At 51.0% G+C, this 27,741-nt stretch overlaps 2 protein-coding genes and 1 long non-coding RNA gene across 5 annotated transcripts in view; 1 reads left to right on the plus strand and 2 right to left on the minus strand.

Annotated features, from left to right (window-relative positions):
• Positions 1 to 22,704, minus strand: LOC126068654 (uncharacterized). The gene is made up of 3 exons (XR_007515755.1): positions 21,884 to 22,704; positions 1,734 to 1,984; positions 1 to 1,189 (listed from the first exon to the last, which is right to left on the minus strand). It is a non-coding gene; the product is annotated as an uncharacterized LOC126068654 (long non-coding RNA).
• BCOR (BCL6 corepressor) overlaps positions 1 to 27,741 on the plus strand; it is a 125,735-nt gene that overhangs the window by 44,535 nt on the left and 53,459 nt on the right. The gene's annotated exons all lie outside the window — the stretch shown is intronic.
• The window catches only part of LOC126068798 (collagen alpha-1(I) chain-like), a 6,051-nt gene continuing 1,013 nt past the window's right edge, over positions 22,704 to 27,741 (minus strand). Inside the window, exons 2-8 of the mRNA XM_049871496.1 lie at positions 27,004 to 27,688; positions 25,819 to 26,400; positions 24,761 to 24,872; positions 23,774 to 24,343; positions 23,485 to 23,669; positions 23,224 to 23,334; positions 22,704 to 23,107 (exon numbers count right to left, since the gene is read on the minus strand). Of these exons, the coding sequence (XP_049727453.1) occupies positions 22,704 to 23,107; positions 23,224 to 23,334; positions 23,485 to 23,669; positions 23,774 to 24,343; positions 24,761 to 24,872; positions 25,819 to 26,400; positions 27,004 to 27,688 (2,649 nt within the window). The remainder of the gene's footprint in view (positions 23,108 to 23,223; positions 23,335 to 23,484; positions 23,670 to 23,773; positions 24,344 to 24,760; positions 24,873 to 25,818; positions 26,401 to 27,003; positions 27,689 to 27,741) is intronic.

The raw sequence follows: 27,741 nt of genomic DNA on the forward strand, positions 1-27,741 counted from the left end.
CATCTCTTCCCTCTCTACCCGTCTCCTCCCCTCAGCTGGAGGGATCTTGCTTTCCACATCTCACCCAGAAGCCTCCTTCCGGGTACCACCTCCTCCATGGAGCCCCTCCCAAACTACTCTTAGGTCTACTGTTTAGGTTTCATTCTCCCAGTTGTCTTTGCGCATATTGTCACAACCACCAACACTTATCATTTGGTTCCTCTGAAACAGCTTTATATCTTATCTCCTCAGCTCAGTTATAAGTTCTTAGAGGGCAAGGATCACAGAGCCTGGGAAGGTGTTAACACACGTGAGTTGCACAAGAAATATTTGTTGATCAGATGAACTACCATTGAGTTCTGTCTCTAGTTGGGTAGGGGTGGAAAAGACTTCTTAGGTGTTAGAGTCAAGAAAGTCTAGATTTAATCAGATGAGCACATATCATGAGTGATTTCCTGACACTGGATATATTTTGAAAAAAAGCTTGCTGGTTACTTCTAATTGTTTATGATAACCTGGCTGAGCACCAGGGCCCATTGGTTGGTTCACACATTAACTGCCTCATTGTCACCTGGGGTGTCAGTTTAGAATGCAGATTCCTGGTCTCATGCCTGAAAATTCTGACTCAGTAGGCCTGGAAATCTCTAACACTCAACACAGCTGATGCTGATGTACAGCCAGGTTTGGAAACTAGTTGAGTCTGAAAAGAATGCTCCCTTCTAGAAAGTGAAAAAATGCCAAGGGGTCTGGTGAGCAGGGGCTGTGACATAATGATTTGGATTTAGACAGACCAAGTTTGAGCATGACCATGGGCAAGTTACTCATCCCTCCGAGCCTCAGTTTCCTCTTCTGTGAAGTGGCAATAACACCATGGATCTGTTTAGGTTACTATTGCTGCTCAGCAAATTACCCCAATACCTCACCACTTAAGACAACTGTTTTATTTTGCTCACAATTCTGTGGGTTAGGAATTCTGGGAAGGGCTCAGCTGGGAGGTTTTTACTTGGAGTATCTCACGAGGTTGCAGTCAGATATTAGCTGGGGCCGCAGCCATCTGGAGGAACTCCAAGGTGGCACGCTCCCATGGCTATCAGCTATGCTGGCTGTTGGCTGGGAGCTCAGCTGGGCTGTTGATTAGACCACCTACACAGGGACTCTCCAGCATGGCGGTCAGACTTCTTACATGGCTACTGATTTCTTCCAGAGTGTCCTTAGAGAGACAGGAGGAAGCTGCATGACTTTTTATGACCCAGCCTAGGAAGTGTCACAGTATCACTTTTGTTGCATGCAAAGCAATCACAAGCCCACCCAGATTTCCAGGAGTAGGGTTAGAGACACCCTGTCTTGGTGGGGAGAGTGTCAAATAACTTGCAGACATGCTTTAAAACCGTCACAGTATCTCATGGGGTTGTTACGAGGATTAGACGAGATGATCTCCTTGAAGTGCTGAGCAACTGCAAGTTCCCCTTCTCCCTCTAATTTGAGGCCTAGAAGCTCAGAGGGCAAAGTCAGTGCCAGGTGCCAGGTTTCCCACTGCAGTTGTTCATGTGTACTGGGCTGTAGGGATGGGGAGAAGGGACACTCTTTCTTGGGTTTCTAGTCATTTCTAGTGCCTTTGGAGAGTAAGTGCGGCAGTGGGGCATCTGATTCTGACCAAATCAGGTCTCTAGTGGGGGTTGTTGGGTACATAAGGAGTTGAGTCAACAAGGCCTCCCTTGGTTCCCTGTGACCCTATATCAGCTCTGCCCACTCACCTCGGCTCAACTGGAAACTCCTTGTGCTCTGAATGGGAACATCTGGCTGAGGAAATAATGTCCGAACAGACACCCTGGCTTAGGGTCCCTTGGGAGGGGCTTCCTGTGTTGTGATGATGGACTGAGTGGCAGGTGGAGAGAAACCAGTTGGAGAGTGGCTTTTGTGGGCATGGCTCTTCCACTCATGCTCATGAATGGGTGCCTTCTCTGACCTTGCTTCTTTCGTTTCAGGTCTGGAGACAGTCAGGGGGCTGAGAAAAGATCAAACCAAGACCATTCAGGCCAGCTCCACAGCTCCCAGGGGGAGATGGGGGGGGATGTGTTGCCTCTTACGGCTGCATTTGGGGGTGCTCGGGATGAGGAGGTATTAAGAGGAATGTTGCGTTCCAGTCGGTGCTCAAGTGGGTAAAACCAAACCAGTTGCCATCAAGTCAACTCCTACTCGCGGCAACCCCATGTGGTGCAGAGTAGAACTGCTCCATAGGGTTTTCATGGATGTGACCTTTCAGAAACGGATCACTAGGCCTTCCTTCCAAGGCACCTCTGGGTGGGTTTGAACCACCAATCTTTCTATGAGTACCAAAAAACAAACCCGTTGCCATCGAGTCGATTCCGACTCACAGCAACCCTATAGGACAGAGTAGAACTGCCCCCGTAGAGTTTCCAAGGAGTGCCTGGCGGATTTGAACTGCCGACCTTTAGATTAGCAGCCGTAGCACTTAACCACTACCCCACCAGGGTTTCCTTTCTCTGAGTCCAGAAAACCAAACCCACTGCCATTGAGTCAATTGTGACTCCTAGCGACCCTATAGGACGGAGTAGAACTGCCCCACAGAGTTTCCAAGGAGCGCCTGGCAGATTTGAACTGCTGAACTCTTGGTTAGCAGCAGTAGCACTTAACCACTATGCCACTTGGGTTGCCTTCTAAGAGTAGCCTAGTGCCTATCTGTTTGTGCCACCCAGAGACTTCGCTAAGGTGCAGAGGATTTGCCAGATAGGGGCCTGCCTGGGAAGGCTGCGCAGAAGAGGGAAGGGCCGTTGTGTGTCTGCTGCAATTTGCTATCCTTTGGGGAGGGGGTGGTTCAGAGTCCTCCTCAGAGGAAGGGGCCTGTTTTCCCCTCTCCATCACACCCTTTTTCTGGAGAAGGTGGTTGGGTGTGTGTTTGGCACTCTGATGAAACTACTTTCTCTGATCCTCCTGCTTTTCCTTATGGGACTCCTTAACCTCGCTGTCACCCGGACACCCCAGCCCCGCTGCTAGCTTCACATTCAGCAGCTGTGTTGTTCAGAGCAGGATGGGCTGAAGCTCAGCGGTGCACAACATGGCCACAGGAGTTTAGCCAGCAGAGCTCATATTATTGGGCTCTTTTTATGTGCCCAGCACCAAGGCGAGGGTTAGAAATGTTCGATGCCCCCTCCCCCCATGCTTGGCTGAGGAGCACAAGGAGGTGAACAAACACCAGGCACCTCAGTGAGTGATGCACGCGTGAGCACCTGGAGAATCCATGGCAGAGCAGGTCCCGGAAGCCTGGGGGGGCCAGGAGAGGACTTGGGTAGAGTAAGTAGGCTAGGCCATACTGCAGGCTGCCATTCTCTTACTTCTCCATGTCTCAGTTTCCTCCTCTGTAACGTGGGGGTAACGAGGTGCCCACCTCACAGCGTTGCCATGAAATGAGGAGGTGCACATGAGGGCCTGGCACAGTCCTCGCTCAGTCAGGTTGGCCTTCACAGTTAGGATTTGAGAAGCAGGAGCCAGGAAGGAGCAGAGGGGTGCTTGAGGAGTTGGGAGAGGAGGGTGGAGTCATCAAGGAGAAGCCCTGAGGCCAGAGGGAGGGTGGTGGAGGGGCCACTTGCTCCTTTGGTAAGAGCTTCCACCCCTCCCCCCATGCCCAAGGCCTTCCAGCTCCATCCTCCCTCCCCCCTCCCTTGATGTTCCACCTTCTCCCTGAGGCATTTCCTGGCAGCTTGGCCCAAGGTTCTCCCTTCTCCTTACATACTTGGCCTGGCCCTCCTTTATATGACTAGTTACTAGTTGCCTTCAAGTCGATTCTGACTCATGGCAACCCCATGTGTGTCAGAGTAGAATTGTGCTCCATAGGGTTTTCCTTTTTTTTAATTGTGCTTTAGGTGAAAGTTTACAGCTCAAGTTAATTTCTCATACAAAAATTTATACACCTTTTTTTGTGACATTAGTTGCAACCCCCACAATGTGACAGCACACTCCCCCTTTCCACCTCGGGTCTCTTGTGTCCATTCAATCAGCTCCTGTCTCTTCCTACCTTCTCATCCTGTCTCTGGACAGGAGCCACCCCTTTGGTCTCATGTATCTGCTTGAACTAAGAAGCACACTCCCCAAGACTATTATTTTTTGTATTATAGTCCAGTTTAATCTTTGTCTGAAGAGTGGGCTTACAGAATGGTTTTAGTTCTGGGTTAACAGACCTTCTGGGGGCCATAGTTTCGGGGGCCCATAGGGTTTTCAATGGCTGATTTTTCAGATTTTTTTTCCCCTCTGGGTTATAGGGTTTTCAGTGGCTGATTTTTCAGAAGTAGATCACGGGGCCTTTCTTCTCAAGTGCCTCTGGGTAGACTCAAACCTCCAACCTTTCATTTAGCAGCCAAGCACGTTGCACCCACCCAGGGACTCCTTTATTTGTCCAGCTCCTCCTATTTCCACTTGAGCAAAAATTCCTTCTCCTTATGTCACCCTTCTTTAACACCCAACCACTGGGTGCTTAAGGAGGGTAACATGAGAGAACTGCTGGTTTGGGAGTCCAGGCTCACTAGCTTTATGATCTTGAGAGTTACTTGGCCTCTCTAAGTCTCAGTTTCATCATCTACAAAATAGGGCAATAATTGTGAATAGTGACTTGTTTTGACCATACTTCCATGAGGATTAAATAAGAGGATGAGTTAAATATGCACTTGGTACTTCTTCTTGTTGTTAGCTGCCATCAAGCCGGCCCCCAACTCATGGCAGACCCCGTGCATACAGGAACCAAACTACCCAGTCCTGTGCCGTCCCTGGACTGTCGTAATCCACAGGGTTTTAGATGTAGATTGCCAGCCCTTTCTTTCTAGTCTTAGTTTGGAAGCTCCCCTGAAACCTGTTCAATATCCTAACAACACGCAAGCCTCCACTAACAGATGGGTGGTAGATGTGCATAAAGTTCATTGGCTGGGAATCGAATCCAGGTCTCCCGTATGGAAGGCAAGAATTCTACCACTGAAACACCTTCGTCCTCTACCTGGTACTTGTTGTTAGGTGCCGTCAAGTTGATTTTGACTTATACTGACGCCATATGACAGAGTAGAACTGCCCCACAGGGTTTTCTAAGCTATAATCTTAATGGGAGCAGATCACCAGGTCTTTCTCCCGAGGAGCCTCTGGGTGGGTTCTTACTGCCAACCTTTTGGTTAGTATCTGGGCGCTTAACCATTGCACACCACCAGGGCTCCTTACCTGATGCTTAGTAGGTACTTAATAAATGGTGACTAGCTTTATAGAGCCCTGGTTGGTGTAGTGGTTTAGAGCTCAGTCTGTTTTTTTTTAGCTTTATAGAGCCCTGGTTGGTGTAGTGGTTTAGAGCTCAGTCTGCTAACCGAAAGGCTGGCAGTTTGAATCCACCAGGCTCTCCTTGGAAACTCTATGGGGCAGTTCTTCTCTGTCCTATAGGGTCACTATGAGTTGGAATAGACAGGATGGCAATGAGGTTTTTTTTTTTTTTTTTTTATGGTGATTGTAAGATTTCGTATCTAAAGTGTGTTCGATTAATATAGGTCCGGATATTTGACTTGCATAGGTGGCCTTGAAGACTACTTATTGTTTGAGGGCATAAAGAAACGAAGGCCCTCCTTTCTTTCCCTTGATGATTCAGGGAGGGTGGTCCTTGCTCCCTTTCCCTCCTGTCTTACCCTGTTCTGTGCCCTAGAACCAGAAACAACAAGCACAAATACAGTGGGGGCCAACCCAGAGATTGCTGGCAAGCTCTTAGGGAAGAAACTGTTCCAGGTAAAGATTTTTCTCGCTGAATTGAGGGCTTTCCCCAATATTCACTAAAACATATTTTCTTCTAAAACTTTGAGATGGAAATCTTTCTACAGCACGATTAAATGAGATGTATCAGTTTGCTATCGCTGTGTAACAAACCACCTTAAAATGTAGTGGCTTCAATGCCACTGAAATGTACATGTAGAAATCGTTGAACCTGGTGTATGTTCTGCTCTGTATATTCTCCACAACAACAAGAAAAAAATTTTAAAATTTAGTGGCTTAAAACCACAATCATTTATTATTGCTTACAATCGAGTGGGTTGGCTGGGTGATTCCTCTGCTTGGTTACGCCTGTGCTTACTCACACAGCTACATTCAGCTAGAGGACCAGCTGGGGGAAAGCCCAAGATGGCCTCATCCACAGTCTGGCAGTTGGTGCCAGCTGTCAGCTGGGGTGAACCTTGGCTCTTCTCCCTGTGGCCTTTCATCCTCTAGTACTTGAGACTGGCATCCACACAAGAGAGACCCAGAACTGCCCAAAAGGGTGATGAAGCAGGAGGCTGCAAGGCCTCTTAAGGCCTAGCCGCAGAAGTCACCCAGCATCACTTCTGCTGCTTTCTATTGGTCAAAGCAAGTCACAGGGTCAGCCCAGATTCTGTTGCTGTTGTTCGTTCCCCCTGAGTCAGCTCCAACTCATGGTGACCTTATGTATAACAGAACGAAACATTGCTCGGTCCTGCGCCATCTTCATAATCATTGGTATTTTTGGGTGCATTGTTGAGGCTATTGTGTCAGTCCATCTCATTGAGGGTTTTCCTTGTTTTTGTTGACCCTCTACTTTATCAAACATGATGTCCTTTTCCAGCTATTGGTCTTCCCTGGTAACATGTGTAACCCATTATCATCCGGTTGATTCTGACTCATGGTGGGTGACTCTATGTGTTAGAGTAGAACTGCTCCATAAGGTTTTCTTGGCTGTAATCTTAATGGAAGCAGGTTGCCAGGCCTTTCTTCCTCAGTGCCACTGGGTGGGTTTGAACCACCAACCTTTTGGTTAGTAGTCAAGTACAAACTGTTGGCGCCGCCCAGGGACCCTGATGATGTGTCTTTGTTATTTGTTAGTTGCCGTCGAGTTGATTCTGATTCTTGGTGACCCCACATGTGCACAGTAAAACTGCACTCCGTAGGTTTTTCAAGGCTGATCTTTTATCACCAGACCTTACTTCTGAGGCTCCTCTGGGCAGGTTTGAACTGCCAGCCTTTCAGTTAATAGTCCATTTGTGCCACCCAAGGACTCCTATGATGTGTTTACTGTTGCTGTTGTTGGGTGCTGTTGAGTAGATTTCAATTCACAGCGACCCAATGTGGCAGAGTAGAACTGCCCCATAGGGTTTTCCAGGCTGTAATCTTTGTGGGAGCAGATCACTGGCTGTTTCTCCCGAGGACCCACTAGGTAGGTTCAAACTGCCGACCTTTTGGTTAGCAGCTGAACGTTTAACCTTTGTGCCACCCGCTGTGGCACCAGGGCACCTTATGACCTGTCTGGGGAGGGGAAATAGACTCCACCCCGTTGATGGGAGGAATAGCAAAGAACTTGTGGCCATGTACAATTTCCATAAGCTAATATGGTGCCTGACCATGGTGAGTGCTCAAACATACTAGGTGCTATTGTTACTATTTTACCACCTGTCCATTGGGAGGTTAGGGAGGAACAACTCCAACCACAGGCCCTAAACCCTCCAGTCTCAGTCTCTTCAGCAATCATGGACCTTCACCTTGACTCTCTCTACCTCACTCTTGGGCATGCAACAGGGTGCAGGGACCTCTTCACCTTCTGTTCCCACCGCTCTTCCCGTTAGCAGAAGAGTACAAGCCACACCTGCCTTGATTCCTCCTGTGCCCCACACACTCTCCTCCATCTTCCATCTGACCTGACATTTCCCCCGAGGTGTCTGGAGGGTCTTTTCCAGGATAGTGTCCCTTGAGAGCAGAGCAGTTTCCCTTGAGAGCATGCATTACTCATTCCCATAGCACTTGACTTATACATTGTTGTTGTTAGCTGCCATCGAGTCAACTTTGACTCATGCTGAGCTTATGTACAACAGAATGAAATCTTGCCCAGTCCTGCGTCATCCTCACAATTGCCAGCATGTTCGAGTCCATTTCTGAGGCTATTGTGCCAATCCATCTCACTGAGGGTCTCCCACACCCTTGCTGACCTACTTCACCAAACACGATGTCCTCTTCTAGCAATCGATCCCTCCTGATGACATGTCCAAAGCAAGTGAGACAGTGTTCTGTTGTTATCCATCAGGTTTTCATTGGCTAATCACCAGGCCTTTCTTCCTAGTTTGGAAGCTCTGCTGAAACCTGTCCACCATGGATGACCCTGCTGGTATTTGAAATATGGGTGGCATAGTTCCCAGCATCATAACAACATAGAAGTCACCATGGTACAACAAACTGACAGACGGGTGATACGACTTATACATAAAGAAAAAAAATAGGGGGTGTTTAATAAGTGCTTATTGAATAGAATTGATTTAGGAATCTTAAGCCCCTATCTCAGCAAATCCACTAAATTCTTAAATCCCAAAGTTACTAAGAGCTCAATGGGAATCCTGAAGCTTTCTGCTGCCTCAGGTTCTCTGGTGCTTATTCCTCCACCCAGAGGCCCCTCAACTTCTCTCAGAATCTACTTCCACAGCTGCCCTTCTTTGCAATGTGGCACCCTTGAAGACATGGGGTTTTGACATTGAATCTGACTTTTACCTGCTCTGGCGGTGCCGGCAGAGGGGAAATATTTCTTCTCTCTGTTCTTTCTCTCCTCTCTCCTGAGACCCCTTACACACACACACACACACACACACACCCCAGGGAGCAGTCCCATGCCCCAGCTTGTATCTTCTCCCAGCTTTGCTCCTAAACTTCCGGAGCCAGATAAATGAAAGAAAGACACAGCTGCAAATAGAGCCACCCCAAGAGAAATGAGAAAGTGTGGAAGAGAAAAGAAATGGAATACGAGCAGAGAAGTTGGAAGAGGTCATGTGGAAGTTGGAAGAGCTGCTATCTTGTTTGCAGCTCTTATGTGCACACTTGGGAAGCAGTGTTGACAGAAGGGGAACAGAAAATACTGGCAAAGCCAACACCCAGTACCAGAGCTTCCGTTCCGCAGGGCAATCCTACTTTAATTTCGTCTATGAACACTATTGTGAACTGATGGTGAATATGCAAAAGCATTCACCCCCCAAAATGTGCTTAACTGACTGTACCCCTCCTAAACCCATTGCCATCAAGTCAGCTCCAACTCGTGGGGGCCCCATGTGTATCAGAATAGAACTGTGCTCCGTAGAGTTTTCAATGACTGTGACCTTTAGGAAGTAGATCGCCAGGTTTTTCTTTCAGGGCATCTCTTGGTAGATTTGAACCTCCAACCTTGCGGTTAGCAGCTGAGCTCATTAACCATTTCTATCACCCAGGGATTCCAATGTGGCATCAGGATTGGAGGAAGATTCGTTAACAACCTGCTATATGCAGATGGGAACCCTGGTGGTGCAGTGGTTGAGACCTTTGGCTGCTAACCAAAAGGCTGGCAGTTTGAATCCATGAGCAGCTGCTTGGAAACCCTATGGGGCAGTTCTACTCTGTCCTACAGGGTCACTGTGAGTCAGAATTGACTCAGGGGCAACAGGTTTGGTTTGGGGTTTTTATATGCAGATGACACAACTTTGCTTGCTGAAAGCAAACAGAACTTGAAGCGCACTTACTGACGAAGATCAAAGACTACAGCTTTCAGTACGGATTACATCTGTACATAAAGAAAACAAAAATCTCACAACTGGACCAATAAGCAACATCATGCTAAACGGAGAAAAGATTGAAGTTGTCAAGGATTTCATTTTACTTGGATCCACAGTCAAGAAATCAAATGACACATTGCATTGGGCAAATCTGCTGCAAAAGACCTCTTTAAAGTGTTAAAAAACAAAGATGTCACTTTGAGGACTAAGGTACACCTGAACCTAAGCCATGGTATTTCCAGTCGCCCTACATGCATGCAAAAGCTGGACAATGAATAAGGAAGACCAAAGCTGCACAATGAATAAGGAAGACCAAAGAAGAATTGATGCCTTAGAATTGTGGTGTTGGCGAAGAGTATTGAATATACCATGGACTGCCAGATGAATGAACAAACCTGTCTTGGAAGAAGTACAACCAAAATGCTCCTTAGAAGTAAGGATGACGAGACTTTGTCTCACATACCTTGGATATGTTATCAGGAGGGACCAGTCCCTGGAGAAGGACATCATGCTTGGCAAAGTAGAGGGTTAGCGAAAGAGAGGAAGACCCTCAACGAGATGGACTGACACAGTGGCTGCAGCAATAGGCTCAAACATAGCAATGATTGTGAGGGTGTGGCAGGACTGGGCAAGGTTTTGTTCTGTTGTACATGGGGTCACTATGAATCAGAACTGACTTGACGGCACCTAACAACAACAACCTAAATACATCCCCCTGCCACAATGCTCTCTTGGAGGATCCCTGAGATCCTTTTCCATTCCCCAACCCACCCTCACAGGTGCACACATGGCTTGGTGGCAGGCCAAATATGATAAAAAAAAAAAATTAAGATAGTCCCTTGAAAATGGGACAAGCAGTTTCATCAAGGAGAATTTACCCAGCGAATGAAGGAAAGCGCCAAAATGGGGGTTTCTAATTCCTATGCCCCTCTTTTAAGTCTCTGCCTGGCCCCCAGTGGATGTCTTTAAACTTCTATAAAGGAAGGTTAGCAAGCATCTGAAACTTCCAGGCCCGAGAGTTGCCTCAGGGTCCAGGAACGAGGTCAGTCGTAATAACCACTGCACTGCAGCCGAAGGGTCCTGCCTTGCAGAGCAGTTCTGCTAAACCAGAACATGTTTTTGAAACAGTCTGACTGGTCAGTCAGGCCTGGGATGGCGGTGGGTAGTGACAGGCTATGTGTGATGCTGGGCTTTGCCCCAAAGTTTGGGCAAGCACACTCTGATTCACGTTGGGGAATCTAAGTTTCCAGCCTGGAAGTAGAAAATATCTCTGCCCTGGTGGTGAAGGATCTAAGCCCTGGTAACAGGAGAGTTTAAATCCTGGGGCTGGGCAGCCGAAGGCTGCTAAGAATATCCAGCCACAGGCCAGACCACAAGCCAGAGTGAACGCCCCGTGTGGCAGTTTTCGTGGTCCTTCAGGCACAGGAGGAAGGAGCCTACTGGGCAGCTGGTGCTCTCGGAGTCCCTCAGCTGGAGGTGTGTAGACATGGAAGTAAAGGATAAAATAAAGTAACATTTAAAAACACAACCTATCCTGCCCTCAAGGAATATATAAAAGCAGGTACAACCATATATATGGGAGGTACTGGAAGCAGGTCACCACATGTGTTATAGATTGAATTGTGTCCCTCAAAAAGATATGAGGATATTCTAACCCCTGTACCTGTGAATGTGACCCAGTTTGGAAATAGGGGTTTTCTTTTGTTATGTTAACGGGGGCCAGACTGGAGTAGGGTGGGGCCTAAACCTAATCCCTTCCTTCTTAGTATCTTATAAAAAGAGCAGGAGAGACACAGACACACACGGGGGAAGACAGGCGCCACGTGAAGATATATCTACAAGCAGCCAAATAATACCAGTAAATGCTGGGGCTACAGAAGCAGGAAGCTCCCCTAGAGCTCACAGAGAGAGAGCCTAGCCCTGCCAAAGCTCTGAATTCAGACTTCTAGCCTCCAAAACTGCGAGATAATAAATGTCTTCGTTTTAAAGCCACTAACTTTGTGGCTTTCTTATGGCAGTCCTAGGAAACTAAGACAACAAAAGAGGCAGGGAGATAGCAAATCCCAACAAGCGACCCCCCCCACCCACCCAGCTTCTCACAGCTAGATCATCGGGTGGATTGTTGTGGCCTACCAGCTGGTACCCTGACAGCCTTCCGTCCTCTACACCTCAGTTTCCTCATTTGTAAAACGAGGATTGGATCACCGTTCATAAACATTTTTGACCTCTCAGGCCTTCTGGGGCTCTGCTGCTTGCACCCCTGCAAAAATGGGCATGTATACAGGGGCCACCATTTTCACCCCATTTCAAGGGATTGCCAAGGGCTCAAGTAGGCCATCCAAGGATCTCAAGGGAACGTTCTAGGGTTTTGGTTTAGGAGAAGGAGTGTTCTTGGAGGCCTGGCGAGGGCTGTGAAGAGTTTATGGAGAAAGTGGGATTGATGGATAGGCAGAACTGAGATAGCTACTCCTCATTCAGCACACGCAATGAACACCAACTACCTGCAAGCATAAGAGATGCGACTACAAGGAAAACATCAGGGACCTCAGATCTTGTGGAACTGATATTCTAACTGGAGAGAGAGCCCATTCTGCTCGAGCCATTCAGGCCTTCCTTCTCTTCCCCAAATAGTTCAAGGCCGGTCCTATTTCAGGGCCTGTGCCTGGAACTCTTTCTCCTGTCTCCATAGAGCTGGCTCCTTCTTAGCTCAAATGTTATTTATGGAAAGAGGCCTCCCTGGCCATCCTACCCAACGCTGCCTTCCCTCCCACCGTTCTTGATCACACTGCCCGGTTTTATCTTCTTGGTAGCACCTATCATCACCTGCAGTTATCTTCTTTGTTTTTTGTTTATGGCCTACCTCCCACAGGATAGGGACCTTGTTGATCCTGTTCTCTGTGGTGCCCTGTCACCCAGAACAGTGCCTGGCACAGAGGAAACACCCAGTAAATTGGTGATGAACCAAATGAGCTAATTATAGACTTAATGATAGACTGCATTGCACTGGTAAGGGCTGTGATGAAGGAAAAGGGCAGGGTGATTTGAGAGGGTGAAACTGGGGGACTGACCTGGTCTACGAGATGGTTCATGGAAGGTGTCTTGGAGGAGGGGATGTTAGAACTGAGTTCTGGATAACTAGGCAAAGGGAGTGGAGGGAAGGTGGATCTGGGCCAGCTCCTTAGGAATGTCCTGCTCTGGGAAGAGGCTGGAAACTGAGAGAAGAAGAGAGTAAAGGCCCAAAGGGCAGGGTCTGGTGGGTGGGGTGAGGGTTTTCATCTTTATCTCAATAGCAGAAGTCACTGAAGAGTTGTAAACAAGAAGGAGACTGCTGGGATTGCATTTGGACACCATCGCACTGGCTACAGGATCTGCCCCCATTACCCCTCTGCTTGTTCCTCCCCAGCCACACTGGAATCCCGGTTGCTTTTTACATGCAGCAGGCACCCTCCCGCTGTAGGGCCTTTGCACTGGCTTGGCCTCTGCCTGCAACACTTTTTTCTCAGAATTCCACTTCCTTCACTCCCTCGACTCCTTGGAGTCCTTGCCCACTTCTTACCTTCTCAAGGAGACCTCCCCTGACCATCCCCTGAATCCTACAATCTTCTCCCCACACCCTCCCTTCCTGATGCTCCCAGGTTTCTATGTCACCTCTCACCTTCTACCATCTGAGGTGATTTTAGGACCTGTTACCTTGATTTTTCATTGTCCATTTCTCTCCTGTGGAATGTAAGTGCCTTGAGGGCAGCCCTCTGTTTTGTTCACCAGGGCATGCCAAGTGTCTGGAGGAGTGCCAGGTACACAGCAGGCCTTCAAGGTTTGTAATTGTTGTTGCTGTTGGCAGCTGTGTGGGAAATGGGTGGCAAAGGGGCACAAGTGACTGAGGAGGACAGTGAGGTCACTGCCATGGCATAGGCGAGGTTCTGCTAGGCAGGTGCTAGATGTAGAACGAATGGCTCCTAGGGCTTTGTAGAGAAAAAAAAGGATTTGGCCATGGGTCAGGTTGGGGAAGTGAGGAGGTTGGGGAGGTCAAGGGTTACTCCCAGGTTCATGGATTGCATAACCAAGGAGATGGCTGGGAACCTGGAGAAGAAGCAGGTTCGGGGGAGGGAGGGAGAAGGGCAGTTGTGGAGAGGAAGATGTATGGGTGAAGATGGGGAAAGACTGAGCCTGCTGAAGGGCTAGGGAAAAGTCCAGTTTTGGCTGGAGTGGAAGTTCCTCCAAAGGAGAGGAAAATTCAGGGGATAGACAGGGTGGGGGGCCTGGCCATCCCATCAATGCCACCTGTCCACACTCTCCCACTAGAGTCCTGGGCAGGGCTGCTGGGAAGGTGTGCTGTGAAGCGTCAGCACAAACAGGGTCCTTCTTCCTAGCACGTCACTCTAAACAACGCAGCTGTAGTATAGAGCCAAAAGCAAGAGTCATATGTGATTGTAAAATGTGCTTCCTTCCTTGCTGTCTCTAGTGTTCTAGAGTGTTCTGCTCCCTGATCTGCTTCTCCACTCCACCGGAGCGGCCATCCTCTCCTGCAGTGAATTCTCCTTCTCCAGAGCCTGCAGGCATGTTTAAAGCCTTATTCTTCCACAGTTTGTTTACGTATTTTTTATTCATTATATATTTTTATTTTGTGAACATTTTACTGAACTACAGCACACACCCAGGAAAACATATAAATAAGTGTACAAGTCAATGGATTTTTACAAACTGAGCACACCCATGTAACACGCATACACATCAAGATGCAGAAAATAGCCAGGCGCCCCCCACCCCAGAACTGCCCATGGTACCCCATCCCAGTCCCTCCCTCCAAGGGAAACCTTTATCCTGACTTCTAACACCTTAGAATGCCTTTGCCCACTTTAAAACTTGATATAAATTCTCACATATTTCTTTGAGTCTGGGTTCTTTTGCTCAGCATTTACTTTGTGGGGTTCATCTGTGTTGCATGTGCTTGCATTTTAAAAATCAATCATCAAAGCAGTCTCCTACCTGAGGCAAGTGATCAGCGCTGAGCCCCCAGGACCCTCCCCTGACCTGGGAATACTTTGAAAAAAACTTTGAGAGGCTCTAGTTTAAGCAGCCTGGCTGGTCCACATACCACATGCGCAGCCACCACCGTCTGTCAGTGGAGGTTTGCATGTTGCTATGGTGCTGAACAGGTTTCAGAGGAGCTTCCAGACTAAGACAGACTGGGAAGAAAGGCCTGGCAATCTACTTCCAAAAACCAGCCAATGAGAACCTATGGATCACAATGGTCCGATCCCGATGTGCATGGGGCTGACTTGACAGCCACTAACAACTACAAGGAAGTATAAGCAGTAGAGGATCAATGAAGACTCTAAATGGGGGAGAGGGCAACAGAAGTGTTTCCAGCAAATGATATGCTAAGCATTGAGTTGGATACTGCAAAGGATAAAAAGTGGAAGATGTGGTTAGGAGGGAAGGAATAAGTAATAAGACTGGATCTGGAGGGTAGGATAAAAAAAACTAAACTAAACCCATTGCCATCGAGTTGATTCTGACTCATAGTGACTCCATAAGCCAGAGGAGAGCTGTCCCATAGGATTTCCAAGGAGGGGCTGGTGGATTCAAACTGCTGACCTTTTGGTTCGCAGCCAAGCTCTTAACTATGCACCACCAGGGCTCCCCTGGAGAGTAGGGCCAGGTTATAAGAGTGTCAGGCTCTAAGAGGAAGAAAGAAAGTAGCTCACGCCTGAGGAAGGGAAAGCGAGGTCTGAGGGGCCTGACTCCCTGCTTCCCCAAAGGAAATCTTCAAAGCTTCCCCCTCCACTCTCCTGAAAGATTTGGGCGGGGGTCCCCTGCACTGGGGGAAGGGACAACTCAACTTCCGTTGTCTCAGGGGTGGAAGATTTGTGTGTGTGAGAGAGAGTACATGCAGTACATGCATTCCAGCGAACTTCCTGGGACCCTGTTTCTCTAAGACTCGTCATTCCTAGGAGACCTCCTCATGCCAGAAGGGCAGTGCTGACCTCCACCTTCGTGAGGGTGCCCTTCAACGTCAGAGAGAGTGGGAGAGAGGGGGGGCCTCAGAGATTAGCAGAGATATTTGAGTATTTCAGAATTCAGAGTCCAGAGAGGGCGAGTGACTTGCCCAAGGTCACACACCAAGGGAAGCCAGCATTTGAAACCGGATCTCTTGTCCCCTCCTTGGTTCTTTCCATTACTGCATGCCACCCCCTCGGTTGACAAAGACGCTAGTGTTGCCACCAAAAGAGCTGAATTACCTCATTTTTGAAAGGCGTTATGAATTCAGTCTATCATGTGGAACAGGGCAAAAATGTTGTGAGCAGGCATTGCATTATAATTCATGTCCCGCTTCTTCTATTTATCTTTGCTGGGTTTTGTGTATCTTTGGAAGCAGCCTTAAATCATTATTGGAACAAAGTAGGGAGAAAAATGATAATATATAATTACAAATGAGGAACAGACAGTATGATCTTATTAATTGCCTTTCCTACAATCCTTATTTCTGGCGTTTTCAGAATAATTGAAGGATTAGGCTTCGGTTGGTAGTGGTGGTGGGTTAACATTGAGCCCTAAACAGTCACATCACCCACTTCTGGAGTGGCACCATGTGATCTGCCAGCTGGGATGTCATCTGAGTAACACCGAGGGCTGGGCTCAAGTCTGTGAGTATTTACTCTCTTCGGTAGAGAAACTCTGGCAATGGTTGTAAAATAAACCCCAAAGCAAGGGAGAAGCTGAAGAGAGGAAATACTCAGTGGTGCGTTAATCATAGTCGTCAGACCTAGAGCAGAGTACAATGGCTGGTTCGAGGAAAGACAGAACCTAAATTATCTTGGAGATTGATCTTCCCTCCTCTGCGTTCCCCGTACCAGGCAGCAGGTCAGAAAGGTCCCGGCACAGACACTGGCATTGAACCGATGAGGACAGACACAGACTGACCAGCAGGCCTTGTCAGAGAGAGTACGGCTGGATTACCACACTGTCCTGGGGATCATCCCAGGAATTTAGGTTTGCCCATGTCTTGGAAAGCTACAGAGAGAGGAGGTGTCTCAGGGGGACCTGTGGGACAAATTCACTGCCTTCATTTCCTCAGGGGACATCATTTGCATGCCAGGGTACAGAAGGCCATTTGAGGAGCCTATGGAATTGGCAGTCGTGAAGCTGACTGGCCACAGGTGCATGGAAAAATCTGAAATATAGTTGCCAGTGTCCCACCATGACAGTGGCACTGACTGCATGGATAAAAGCTTTTGCTCTGGAAATCAGGTTTAAGTTCAAATCCTGGCTCCTCCCTCAAGTAACCCTGTGTGTCCAGGCAAGTTAACTATCTCCTAAGCCTTAGTTTCCTCATCTGCAAGATGGGGATAATAATAGTACCTTTATTATAGGATAGTTTTCTATGTTAAATGAGATTATTAATGGATATAAAATGTTCAGAACTGTGATTGGTGGGTAGAAAGCCCTTAATAAATTCTAGCTGTTTTCTAAGAGCTGAAGGAAGCTAGTGATCTTCTTCGCCCCAAATCTCATGAGCTCTCCAGCTTCAAAAGGGGTCGCGGTGGGCTCCTCACATACCATCTCTCCTTCGCTCTAGCTCTCCCCACGGTAAGAGCAATCTTTGACAGAGCTCAAAGCCAGGAACAACGTTGCCCAGAAGTATGAAGGGACAAGGCGGGTTATTATCTTGCCCAAAACTGGGCCAGAGTTGAGTATTGGTGGGGTATAAATGCTTTCCATACAGAGCTAGAGAATGACTTGTTCTGGGGAAGAAGTCCTTCCCTTGAACTTCTTGGCCCCACACTGTTTCAAGGTTTACCTGGAAGGAAGGCAACTCCTTATTCAGATGATAAATTCTTTGGTTCCCATGGTGAACACAACAGATCATCTGAGACCCGCTGATCCCAGAAACAAACTCTTTTTATGATATTTGTGCAGTTGGCAAGTGGCCACGATGATCCAGAAGGATACAAGTGGAGAAGCAATGAACTATGTAGGATCTGATGCCAGAGACAGTTTTTTTTTTAATTTGGTAAAATACATATAACATAAAATTTACTGTTTTAAGTGTATGTATGATTCGGTAGCACTAATTACAGTCACCATGTTATGCAGCCTAGTCACTACTCTCTATTTCTAAAACTTTTTCATCACTGTGAACAGAAACTCTATCCATTAAGCAATAACTCCCCATTCCTCTCCTTTTCTGAGTCCCTGGTAATCTCTAATGTACTTTCTATTTTTCTGAATTTGCCTGTCCTTTTGTGTCCGGCATCGTTTACTTAACATACTGTTTTCAACATTCATCCATGTATCAGTACTTCATTACTTTATGGCTGAATAATATTCCATTGTATGTATAGCCCACATTCTGTTTATCCATTCATCTGTTGATGGACACTTGGGTTGTTTCCACCTCTTGCCTATTGAATAATGCTGTGATGAACTTTGGTGTACATGTGTCTGTTGCCGCTTTCAAGTCTTTGGGGGTATATACCTAGGAGTGGAATTGCTGGGTCATATGGTAATTCTATGTTTAACTTTTGGAGGAACCACCAAACTGGTCCCAGAAACATTTTAAGGTCTGGGAGAACAGTGCATGTGCAAACAACATACTGGAAAGAGCTTAGGTTTGGAGTCAGGTAAAATCCCTATAGCTGAATTTTGCTACATTAGCTATATATGTTTTTTTGACAACTGTAAGCCTCAGTTTCCTCAACTATAAAATGAAAATAATAATAATACATAACCCATAGGGTTATTTTAGGGGTTAAATGAGATAACTTGAAAGTGTACCTAATAAAGTAACTGAAACAGTGCAGGCCCTTAAACAAGCTATTTTTGCCGGGTATGAATTATTCACGGTCAAGAAGGACTTGCTTTGCTATCAAATGCATCATGGTGATAGTTACTGTTAGAAGTCAAATGGGATGGAATTGGAAGAAGCACTCCAGGTGCCCAACAATTAACTGTGACCAGAACTCAGCCTTCTGGTCTCTGAGGGTCTCAAGGAAAAAGACAATCTCAACCTTCTGTCACCAAGGACCACATGGTTGGCAGGAGGCAAAGTATTCTAAGGAGGCCCTGGTTTGAGTTTTGTCTTGCCCTTGGCTAGGGTGTCCCTCTCTCATTTCCTGGGGATGATATTCTGCAGCACTTAGCAAGGAGAGGACTTCCAAGGCCTCCCCACCAGCAGGCATACCAAGGTCATTTGGCTCCTCTGACAAAGACCTGCGTGCATGCAGAAGGGCTCCTCTGGTCTCGTGCTTCACTTTCCTATTTTCCTCTACCTCAATCCTCACCAGAACTAGAGGCACTAGCTGCAAGCTCAGGCACCACCCCTCTTTTCTTTTAGCACACACCTACAATTGTCTTGCTTTCTTCGACTTGGTTCCTTCTCTGGCCATGATATAGAATATTGATTCAGTTAGCAAAAAATATATTAAGCATTCAGTCATTCATTTATTTTTCATCAAATATTTTTTGAGCATCTGTATGTGTTAGGGAGCCCTGGAGGCACAGTGGTTAAGAGCTTGGCTGCTAACCAAAAGGTCGGCGGTTCAAATCCACCAACTGCTCCTTGGGAACCCTATGGGGCAGTTCTACTCTGTCCTATAGGGTCGCTATGAGTCAGAATTGACACGACAGCAATTTTTTTTTGGGGGGGGTATATGTGCTAGGCAAAGTACTAAGCACCAGAGGATATAGCCATGAACAACTAGAAAACATTATTTTATCCCTGTTTATTGCTGGAAAGTTATGCAAACTTGGAACACAGTGGTGATACCCAACAGACACAGCCCTGCCCTGAGGGAGCATACAGTCATCGGGGAGATGACTGCCTGGGGTGACCTCTCAGAGCCTGTGCAGGAATTGACAAGAGGCTTGTGTGGCTGGCCCTCAGAAAGTGAGGTAGTCAGTGGCAGGCAACAAAGTGGCAGGGATTGTAAGCCTTGTGAAGAAGTTTGGGTTTTATTCCAAGTGTGTTGAGAACTAGCAGGGTAATGATATCCAGTATGTGTTTAAAAGATCTTTCTAGCTGCCATGTAGAGGATAGGCTTGGAGCAGGGTGGGGCGGGGGGAGGGGGATGCGAAAGTGGAAGCGCAGAGACCAGTTGGGATAATAATCCTGGACTGTGATCCAGGCAAGAGAAGATAGCGGCCTGGCCTAAGGTGGGTGTGACAAATAGGGAGAAGTAGGCTTATTGGAGAGGGGCCTGGGTGACGCAAGTCATTTGCTAACTTAAAGGTTGGTGGTTCAAACCCACCCAGCTGCTCCATGGAAGAAAGGCCTGGTGAGCTGCTTCTGTAAAGATTACAGCCAAGAAAACCCTATATGGAGCAGTACTACTCTGGGGCTAACTTGATGGCAGCTAAAAACAACAAGCAGAGGCTTATTGGATAGAAAATTTGGAAGCAGAATCAGTTACCCTTCCCTGTGGACTAGAGGGAGGTGAGGTGGCAGATGAAGGCAAGAGGTCAAGACTGACCTTGCAGGATTTCTGCTTTAAGCACTTAAGAGAATGGCTGAGCTACTTACTGTGATAGGGAAGGGAGTTGGAATAAAGAACAACTTCCAAGGAAAGAGCTCTTTCCTTAAGGGACTCTTTGTCCTACTCACCAGTTGCCCCTGCACCTACTGCAGGACCTGGCATTTAGTAGATACCAAAAATACTTATTAATTCATTTTGTAAGAATTCCATTGTAGGCATGCTATGAGGCAGTGTAGCAGAGTGGTTAAAAGATGGACTCTGGAAACAGATTGCATGGGTTCAAATCCTAGTCCCACTGTTTTCTGGGTGACCTTGCCAATGTTCTGGAATCTGTCTCAGTTTCCTCATCTATGGATAACAAGTCTACCTATCTTACAGGGTAGTTGTAAGGATTAAGTTAGTTAATTTAGCACTTGGAATAGTGCCACACACCTAGCAAGTGCTATGTTAATTTTAGCAATTGATATTATTAATAAACTGGACATAGGTGCCTCTCAGACATCCACCTTGCGATGTCAGGGCTGCAGTTGGATATGCGGTTCTGGAACTGGGGAAAAAAATAATTAAGAGTCATCTTAATTATTTTGGATGAGATAGAGGGGAGTGGAGGAGAGAATCCAGGCCCAAGGCAGCTGGTAAAGCATAGAGAAGAGCTGAGAAAGAGATTGAAAGAGGTTCAAAGGCAGGATGAAACCAGGTGAGTATGGCATCTGGGAAGCCTAGAGGAGCTAGCAGTTCAAAGGGGCGGTGGTCAGACATGTTGAGTGATTCTGAGAGGTCAAGTAAGGCACGGACTGAAAAATGCCTACCACTTCAAGGAAGTGACTGGTGATCTTGAGCACTTTCTGCAGAATGGCTAGGGAGGAAGGAGGAGTGGGTAGAAGTGTTATAAATTATGGTGCATCTATTTTTTTATGATGTATCTATATAGTGAAATTCCATGAGCCTTGGCAAAGACAAGGTGCATCTCCAAGCTGATAGAAAACAATTTAGAAGATGTAGCAATGAAGTTTCATAGGTAAGGTACAAAACAGCTTGTACAGTAGGTTCCTATTTCTAAAAATAAAACAGAGGTCATGCATATATGTACATACATATGCGGGGGGGGCTCCACAGTAGCATCCGTGTTGGAGATATATTTAATGCACATACAAATATGTATTTATATTACCCTCATACTTTGTTTTCACACACATTGTAACACACCATACATACCGTTCTGTGCCTTGTATTTTGCCCTTAACAATAGACCTTGGGGTCATTCCTTATCAGTACCCAGAGCAGAACTTCATTTTTGAAATAGCTGCAGAAAATTCCATTGTATGGCTGTACCATCAATGTCATTGCTGGGTATTTAGGTTGCTTCTAATCTTATGCAATTACAAACAAAGCTGCACGCAACAGCCTCATCCCAGTATCTTAGAATAACTTCAAAACTAGCTGATTTTTAGGGTGAACACAAGGTAAGACAGTGTAAATGGACATGGAGACAGACACCTCTTTCAAGAGGTACTGCTGTGCAGGGGGACAGATAGATGGGGGAAGAGATGTGGGGTCAAGGAAGGGCATTTGAAAGATGGGAGATGCTTCAAGTGAATGAACACAACACTGTAATTCGATAAAGAATACATGGGGCTGGGGGGGGGCAGCCAGGAAGAGCCTCTTCAAAGGTGATATTGTAGCAGGTGTATGAAGAAGGATGACTTGAAGAGGTGTGAGGCCCTGTGCTGGCTTATGTGGAAACACCAGGATGGATGGATGGACACAAGGCCATTCTGGGAGGTTAGTCCCAGCAGGGAAGCTATGATGTTTCACAAATTAGCTGCAATATTGTTAAAGTGGTTGATTCTGTTACTGAGGTACAAAGATCTACAAACTTACCACTGGGGTCCCTGCTGATGGAATTTGTTCCGATTTCCAGAGGTTCCCTGGGTTCCTGATAAGACTGGGAGAGAGAAGAATTATATTTGGCCTGCAATTTGTAAATTTTCCCATAGGGATTAAATGACATACATGTCCTGAGAATTAAAAAAAAAAAAAAAAAAAGAAATAAAAATCCCAAGAATTTATATTCCTGATGGCTTTGCCGATGGTCTTGTAAATTGCATGTTTAATCAAAGGCACTGGAATGTCTTTTTTTTTTTTTTTAACTATTGAAGAGCCATTTAAATGTCAACATAAGTGATTCCCTCCCAAATAGTGCTGTTTATACATTACTTCCCCTAATAGACCATAATGGTTCATAAGGAGGCATCTCGCGCCTCTAAATTGTAGGCCTATTGAAATATAAATTAAGATGATAAATAATTTGACCTTACCTGAGAGTACTAAGTATTTACATGTGTCAAATTCGAAATTACCCTGAATATCAGGGTCCCTAAAAAGATAGCCTTCCTCTCCTGGCTGAATTAAATAAGTAAAGCCGGGTTTATAAATTTCCCTTAGAGTGTGGGGAAAAAAGGGAACTACATAAAAGAAGTGGTCTGGCGAACCAGTCGTCCCCGCCCTCCAGATCTCCCACTGGGCTGGAGGGCGCCGAACCCCCTCCCCCGGAGTGAACCTCGGGTGCAGGCAGTCCCCTCTCCCCTTCCTCCAGCAATGCCGCTGGAGTTTCAAAACATAGAGTTTCCACAAAAACTTTGCCAGGCCGAGCTCGCAGCCCTCCCGGGTCCCCGCAGCGGATTCGCCAAATCGGCGGCGCCTAGAGGCCTCCCCGCCCCCACCCCCTCCAGCGAGCCGCTGACCTCGCGGCCTCTGGCAGCTCCGCCAAACTGCTCGGCCAGCTCCATAACCGGAGACGGCTCGGGGCCTCCCGGGCTCGGCGCCCCGGCCCAGCCCCTGCCCAGGCCCCGGAGGGTAGAATCCAGGCGCTCTCCGCGGGGCCCGAGCCGAGCCCGCCCGCTGGGCCTGTTTGTTTGCCGCCGCCGCTGCCGCCTGCGCTCGGGGCTCGGGCTGGCGAGCTCTCCACCGCCGGGGCCGGCCGGAGGAGCTGGGGTGGCCCGGGCGGCGGCGGGACGCAGGCCGCAGCAGCGAGGCTGGGTGCGTCGGCCGCTCCCGCTGGGTTTTTGTTTTGTTTTGAAGCCGGGCGTGGGGGAGGGGCAGCACCTTGTCAACGAGAAATTTCCTGTTCGCAAGACTCCGTTTGCAGAGTTTCTGTCCTGCCCTTGAACTGACAAGTGGATCTCAGCAGCGCGAGCCCCCGAGAGTAAATCCAGCCGCGCCGGGCGCGCGCGGGGCCTCGGTGGGGGCGGCGGGCTCCGCGCCGCGTCCGGGAGACCGCGGGAGCCCGGCCGAACGTGGCCGCCGCCTATCCTCCTGGTTCCCGGGCGCGCCTGTGAACGCCGAGCGGAGCGGCGACTAATCTGCGGCTCCAGGCCTCTTGGCGCGCAGCCCGGGCTCGCCTCCCGCCCCCTCGTCCCTCCCCCTCCCCGCCGCCCTCCCGGCTCCGCCGCGCCGAGCTCCGCCGAGCGAATCGCGCGGGCCAGCGCCGCCGCCGCGTTCCCGGGAGTGTGGGAAGCGGGTCGAGGCGGGCGGCTCGGAGCTGGCTCCACTCGGCTTCCTCCGACTTGGGCCCTTGTATGCTTGTGTTTCTTTCCCCGTAAGCACTTTGATCAGCGTTTCCGACGCGCAGCAGAGGAAACCAGGGCGAAGCGGGCCTTTTAACCCCCTGCGGGGGAGGGGGCCGCAGGGAGGCTGGGCTACACAGGATGCGATCAGTTTGTTTTGGCAAGCCGGAGCCAGGAGGACCCCAGCCGGATCCGAGGACCTTGCCGGAGCGCGGCAGGCTCCCCGGGGGGAGAGCAGGCCGCGAGACCCTGGGGCCGCTCCTTAATGTTCAAGCCCGCCCCATGGCCGAGCAGGAACCCGACCTGCCCAGCGAGGCGAGGTGCGGGATTGAAAGGCCCGGCGAGCAGAGGCTTCTGGAAGGCACCCGGAGGCCCCGGCGGGACCTGCCTTCCCGGCGCCCCCTCCCAGTCCGCTGGCGCGTGGACGGCTCCAACTGGGGTTGTGGCCTCGCGCTCGGCCCGCGGACACGGCTCTGGCCGCCGCTCCCCACTCCTCCTCTCCAGGCTTCGCTGGGGAGTTAATGATTGATTTACTGGCTCCGCGCGGCCGGCGCCCTCCCAGCTATTTGCCCAAGCTGAGGAGTTGCTGGCGAGCAGCGTAGAGGCCAAGAGACCGGGGGTCGCCCGGGCAGGGGAGCCGCACCGCTGATGGGAACCAGTGGCCACTTGATTAGCCTCCACCGGGCGGCTCGAGCCCTGTTCCGGGCGAACTCGCCGGAGGCCCGGGCCGGGCGAAGGGAGCATTTGGAAGCGCCACACGTAAACGGGTTGGCAGCTGGTGATTAGGCCGCCCGGTTTTATGAGTCATAATGGGCTGCCCGCCTGGCCCTCAACCTGCTCCCAGTGGACTCGGCACGCCGGGGCCCAGGCGGTGGACCGTTCCGGGCCGCGCAGAGGGGGATGCATCGGGGGCCTGGCCCGCGAAAGCGTTACGCAGGGTTTACTCTCATTTCTCGCAGAAGGCAACACAAACACCCTAAATCAAACCGCTCCGACAACCGAAGGCTCCACACAGACACATCAATAAGGATTTCGCCTCCCGCGTTCGAACGCAGTGAAACACTTGTCCTATTTTTATGCAAATGACACCACACAAATAGATCTCGCAGGCCCGGGAGAGGGGCGGGAGGGGGAGGGGCGCCACCGCCCCAGCCAGAGGGCGGGGAGGGAGAGGGGGGCGCCAAGCTCGCACCCCGGGGCCCGCGCCAGCTCGGGCGCAGCGGGACTGGCACTGGCCAGGCGGCCCGCCCCGCGCGCCGTGGCTCCCTGCCAGCGCCGCCAAGTCGGCCGCGTCCCCAGGCTGCCTGCAGAGGCGGATTAGGGAAGGGGCGAAGCGAGCCTGTGACTAATCGCGGGGCCTCGGACCGGAGCACCAAGGCCATGTGCGACTGACAGGATCGACACTACCAGAGGACACGGCGACGCCTCACTTAATTGCAGGCTTAAAAAATTGCCGCCTGAGCAGCTCCAGTGCTGAAAGCCACCGGGTGCTCTAGGGCCCCCCCAGCACGCCACGGGGGGCGATCCTGCGCCCCCGCCCAGGGGAGGGAGGTTTGGCGTCTCCTGGATTGGGGGACCTGGTCTTCGCGTCCCCCACTCTGTGGCGTCACCCCACCTCACGTGCGGACCGATTGTGGCTGAGCCAGCCACCAGAGTACTACCCAGACGCCAGGCCTTGGCTTCCAACTCTTGACCGGTGGAGCCCACCCTCCCCCCACCTCGCCCAAGACCCTATAAAGGAGGAGTCTGTGCAGTTGCGGGTGAGGGATTCCAACAAATCCTTAAAATAAAAACTACACACAAGAAACACTTTCTCTTCCTTCTCCACCGGCCGACATAAAGCCCCAAATTGTGAAAGGGAGAGAGAGGCAAGTAGGGGCTGCAAAGAGCCCAAAACTAGGGTCTGACAGACGCACACCCTGCCCCCCTCCCCCCAGGTCCCAGTTCCTGCAGCCCAGACATCCTTGGAGCGCTGGGGCCTCTCAGGAGAGAAGGGGGAAGCGTCGGCAAGCGGGCTGGCCTCTCTGTGTGTGTGTGTGTGTGTGTGTGTGTGTGTGTGTGCGTGCGCGCGCGCGCGCGGAGCGGGGGGGGGGTCTGTGGAAGGCGGGGTGGCGGGGAACCCAGCAAGAGAAGTTTCCACCACGCTCTGGTCTGCTGCTGCTGCCAAAATCCCCGGGCCCCTCCCCGCCCGCACCGCCTTCCGTTGCCACCACAAGTTTGGTTTAACGAGAGCTCGGGACAAAAGCAAACGTTTTCTATAGACCCCGAAAACAAAGGGGAAAGAGACGCGCAGGGCCCCGGAGAAGCGGCTGCTAGCGTAATGGTGCCCGGGCCGAAAGCAGAGCATTAGAACTGCAAAAGCCGCGCGGGCGGGAGGAAGTGCGAGGCGGGAGGCGGGAGGCGGGAGGCGGGAGCGCGGGGAGGGCGGGCGGGGGAGGGGCGCTGCGCCATGTTTCCGTGTCACCCGCCGAGTCGCCGGCGCTGGGCTCGGCCGCCGGCTCCCGCCTGCCTCCGTAACAGCAGAAAGCGTGCGATTAGCAGCCAGACAGGCGGGGACTCCGGGCCCGCGGGGCCGCCGCACACGCCGCCCGCGGCCCCGGCCCGCGTCCCCCCCCCCCCCCGCCCGCCGGGTAATCATCCTCCTCGCTGCAGCGCTGTGTGCACTCTCATTAGAGCAGGGAGGCTTTTCTCTGCGCACTCGCTCGGCTCCCGCTGGCAAAACAACGCCTTCCCCGGCCGGGCCCTGGGCCAGGAGAGCCGGGGAGGGCAGGACGGGAGGGGGGAGGTGAGGCAGGGCAGGCCGCGCGCGGGTCAGCACGGCCGCCGGATCGCCTCCCAGCCAGGAGGAGATGGGGAGGGTCCCTTAGCCCTCCCCACTAGGAGTGGCAAAGTCCGTACCCGGTACCAGACCCTATCGGAAGGACGCTTGCCGGTGCCACCACGACCTACTCCCTACCCCCGTCTGAGGCTAGAGTGGGGGCCTAGGGGAGAGGAGTATGTCTGGTTTGGAGAGCCGGGGCAGATACCGGGAAGGCTCCCAAAACAGGTTTTGCCCCATCTGTCTTGCGAACGACCTCTTAAGGCCGGAAGCCGCGTCTCAGGGGTGGCGGCCCCTCGACTTTCAGAGGGAGACCCGGGCCCCTAGCAGGCTTGCTGGCTTCAGGCTCGATCGCCCCGAGGGGGTAGGAGATCGGGGCAGCCGAGGTAGGGCTGCGCCTGCCCCTGAGGTTCAGATCCCCATTTTCTCCTCCACGATCTCTGCACACAACAGTAGGCTGCCTCTCCCGGCATCACGCGCCCAGCTGCAGGGCTCAGGAGCAGGTGTTCCTGCCCGGCCAGAGCTGCGGCTCCGCGCCCCTCCCGTCCCAGCTGCGGGGCTGGGGCGGGGGTGGGGGGAAGGTGTCGCTTAGGCAGTAGCAGGATGTCTCCCCGGACCGAGAGGAGGGTCCTCCGGGCTTAAATGGGGATGCCCCAGGGCGAGGGCGGCCGCCCAGGTCCAGGAGGGATCGGGTGTGACGCGCGGCCAGCCCTCATCTGGAACAGCCCTGAGGGCCAGCGGAGGCCGCTCAGGGCGGCGCGAGGGCTTCCGGTCCCCGTGACTGCGGCGGCGGCGGCGGGGCGGCCGGGAAGTTCCCGGGGCGGCCGCGAGGAGCACCCTCCCTTGGCTGCCGCCGCAGCCGCCGCGAAGCTCTCGGAGCGGCGCCCGAGAAGCTTCTCGGCTTCTGGCAGCGCCGCGCTCGGCTAGTGCGGGAAGGCGAAGCTGCGGGGACAGGGGTTGCGGGGTGGTCCCAGCCCAGCCCCGAGTGGGGCGGGGAGGCGGAGGCCGAGACCCGGTGCGAGCAGCCGCGCGCCTCCCTGCCCCCCACCCTCGCCGTTGCCGCCGCTGATATGGCGGGCACGTGAAGCGCAGCTCGGCGCCCCGGCGCCAGCCTGGGAGCGGCCTGCCCCGCCGGCTCAGCTTACCCGCGGGCCCAGGAACGCGGAACCGAGCCCGGCCGGGCCCCGCAGAGCCCGCGCCCCCGCCCCCGCCCCCAGCTAGCCACGGCCCCGCGCCCCCTCCCCGCCCGCGGCGGTCCTTGGGGCCGCGCCAGACGGCTCGCCCGAGGGGAACTCGGGCTGACTAATGGGACGCGTGTGGGCCTTACGTGAGGCCCGGCTGTCAGCGGCTGCCCG

This window comes from Elephas maximus, chromosome X (genome assembly GCF_024166365.1).
Source record: "Elephas maximus indicus isolate mEleMax1 chromosome X, mEleMax1 primary haplotype, whole genome shotgun sequence".
Classification (NCBI taxonomy): Eukaryota; Metazoa; Chordata; class Mammalia; order Proboscidea; family Elephantidae; genus Elephas; species Elephas maximus.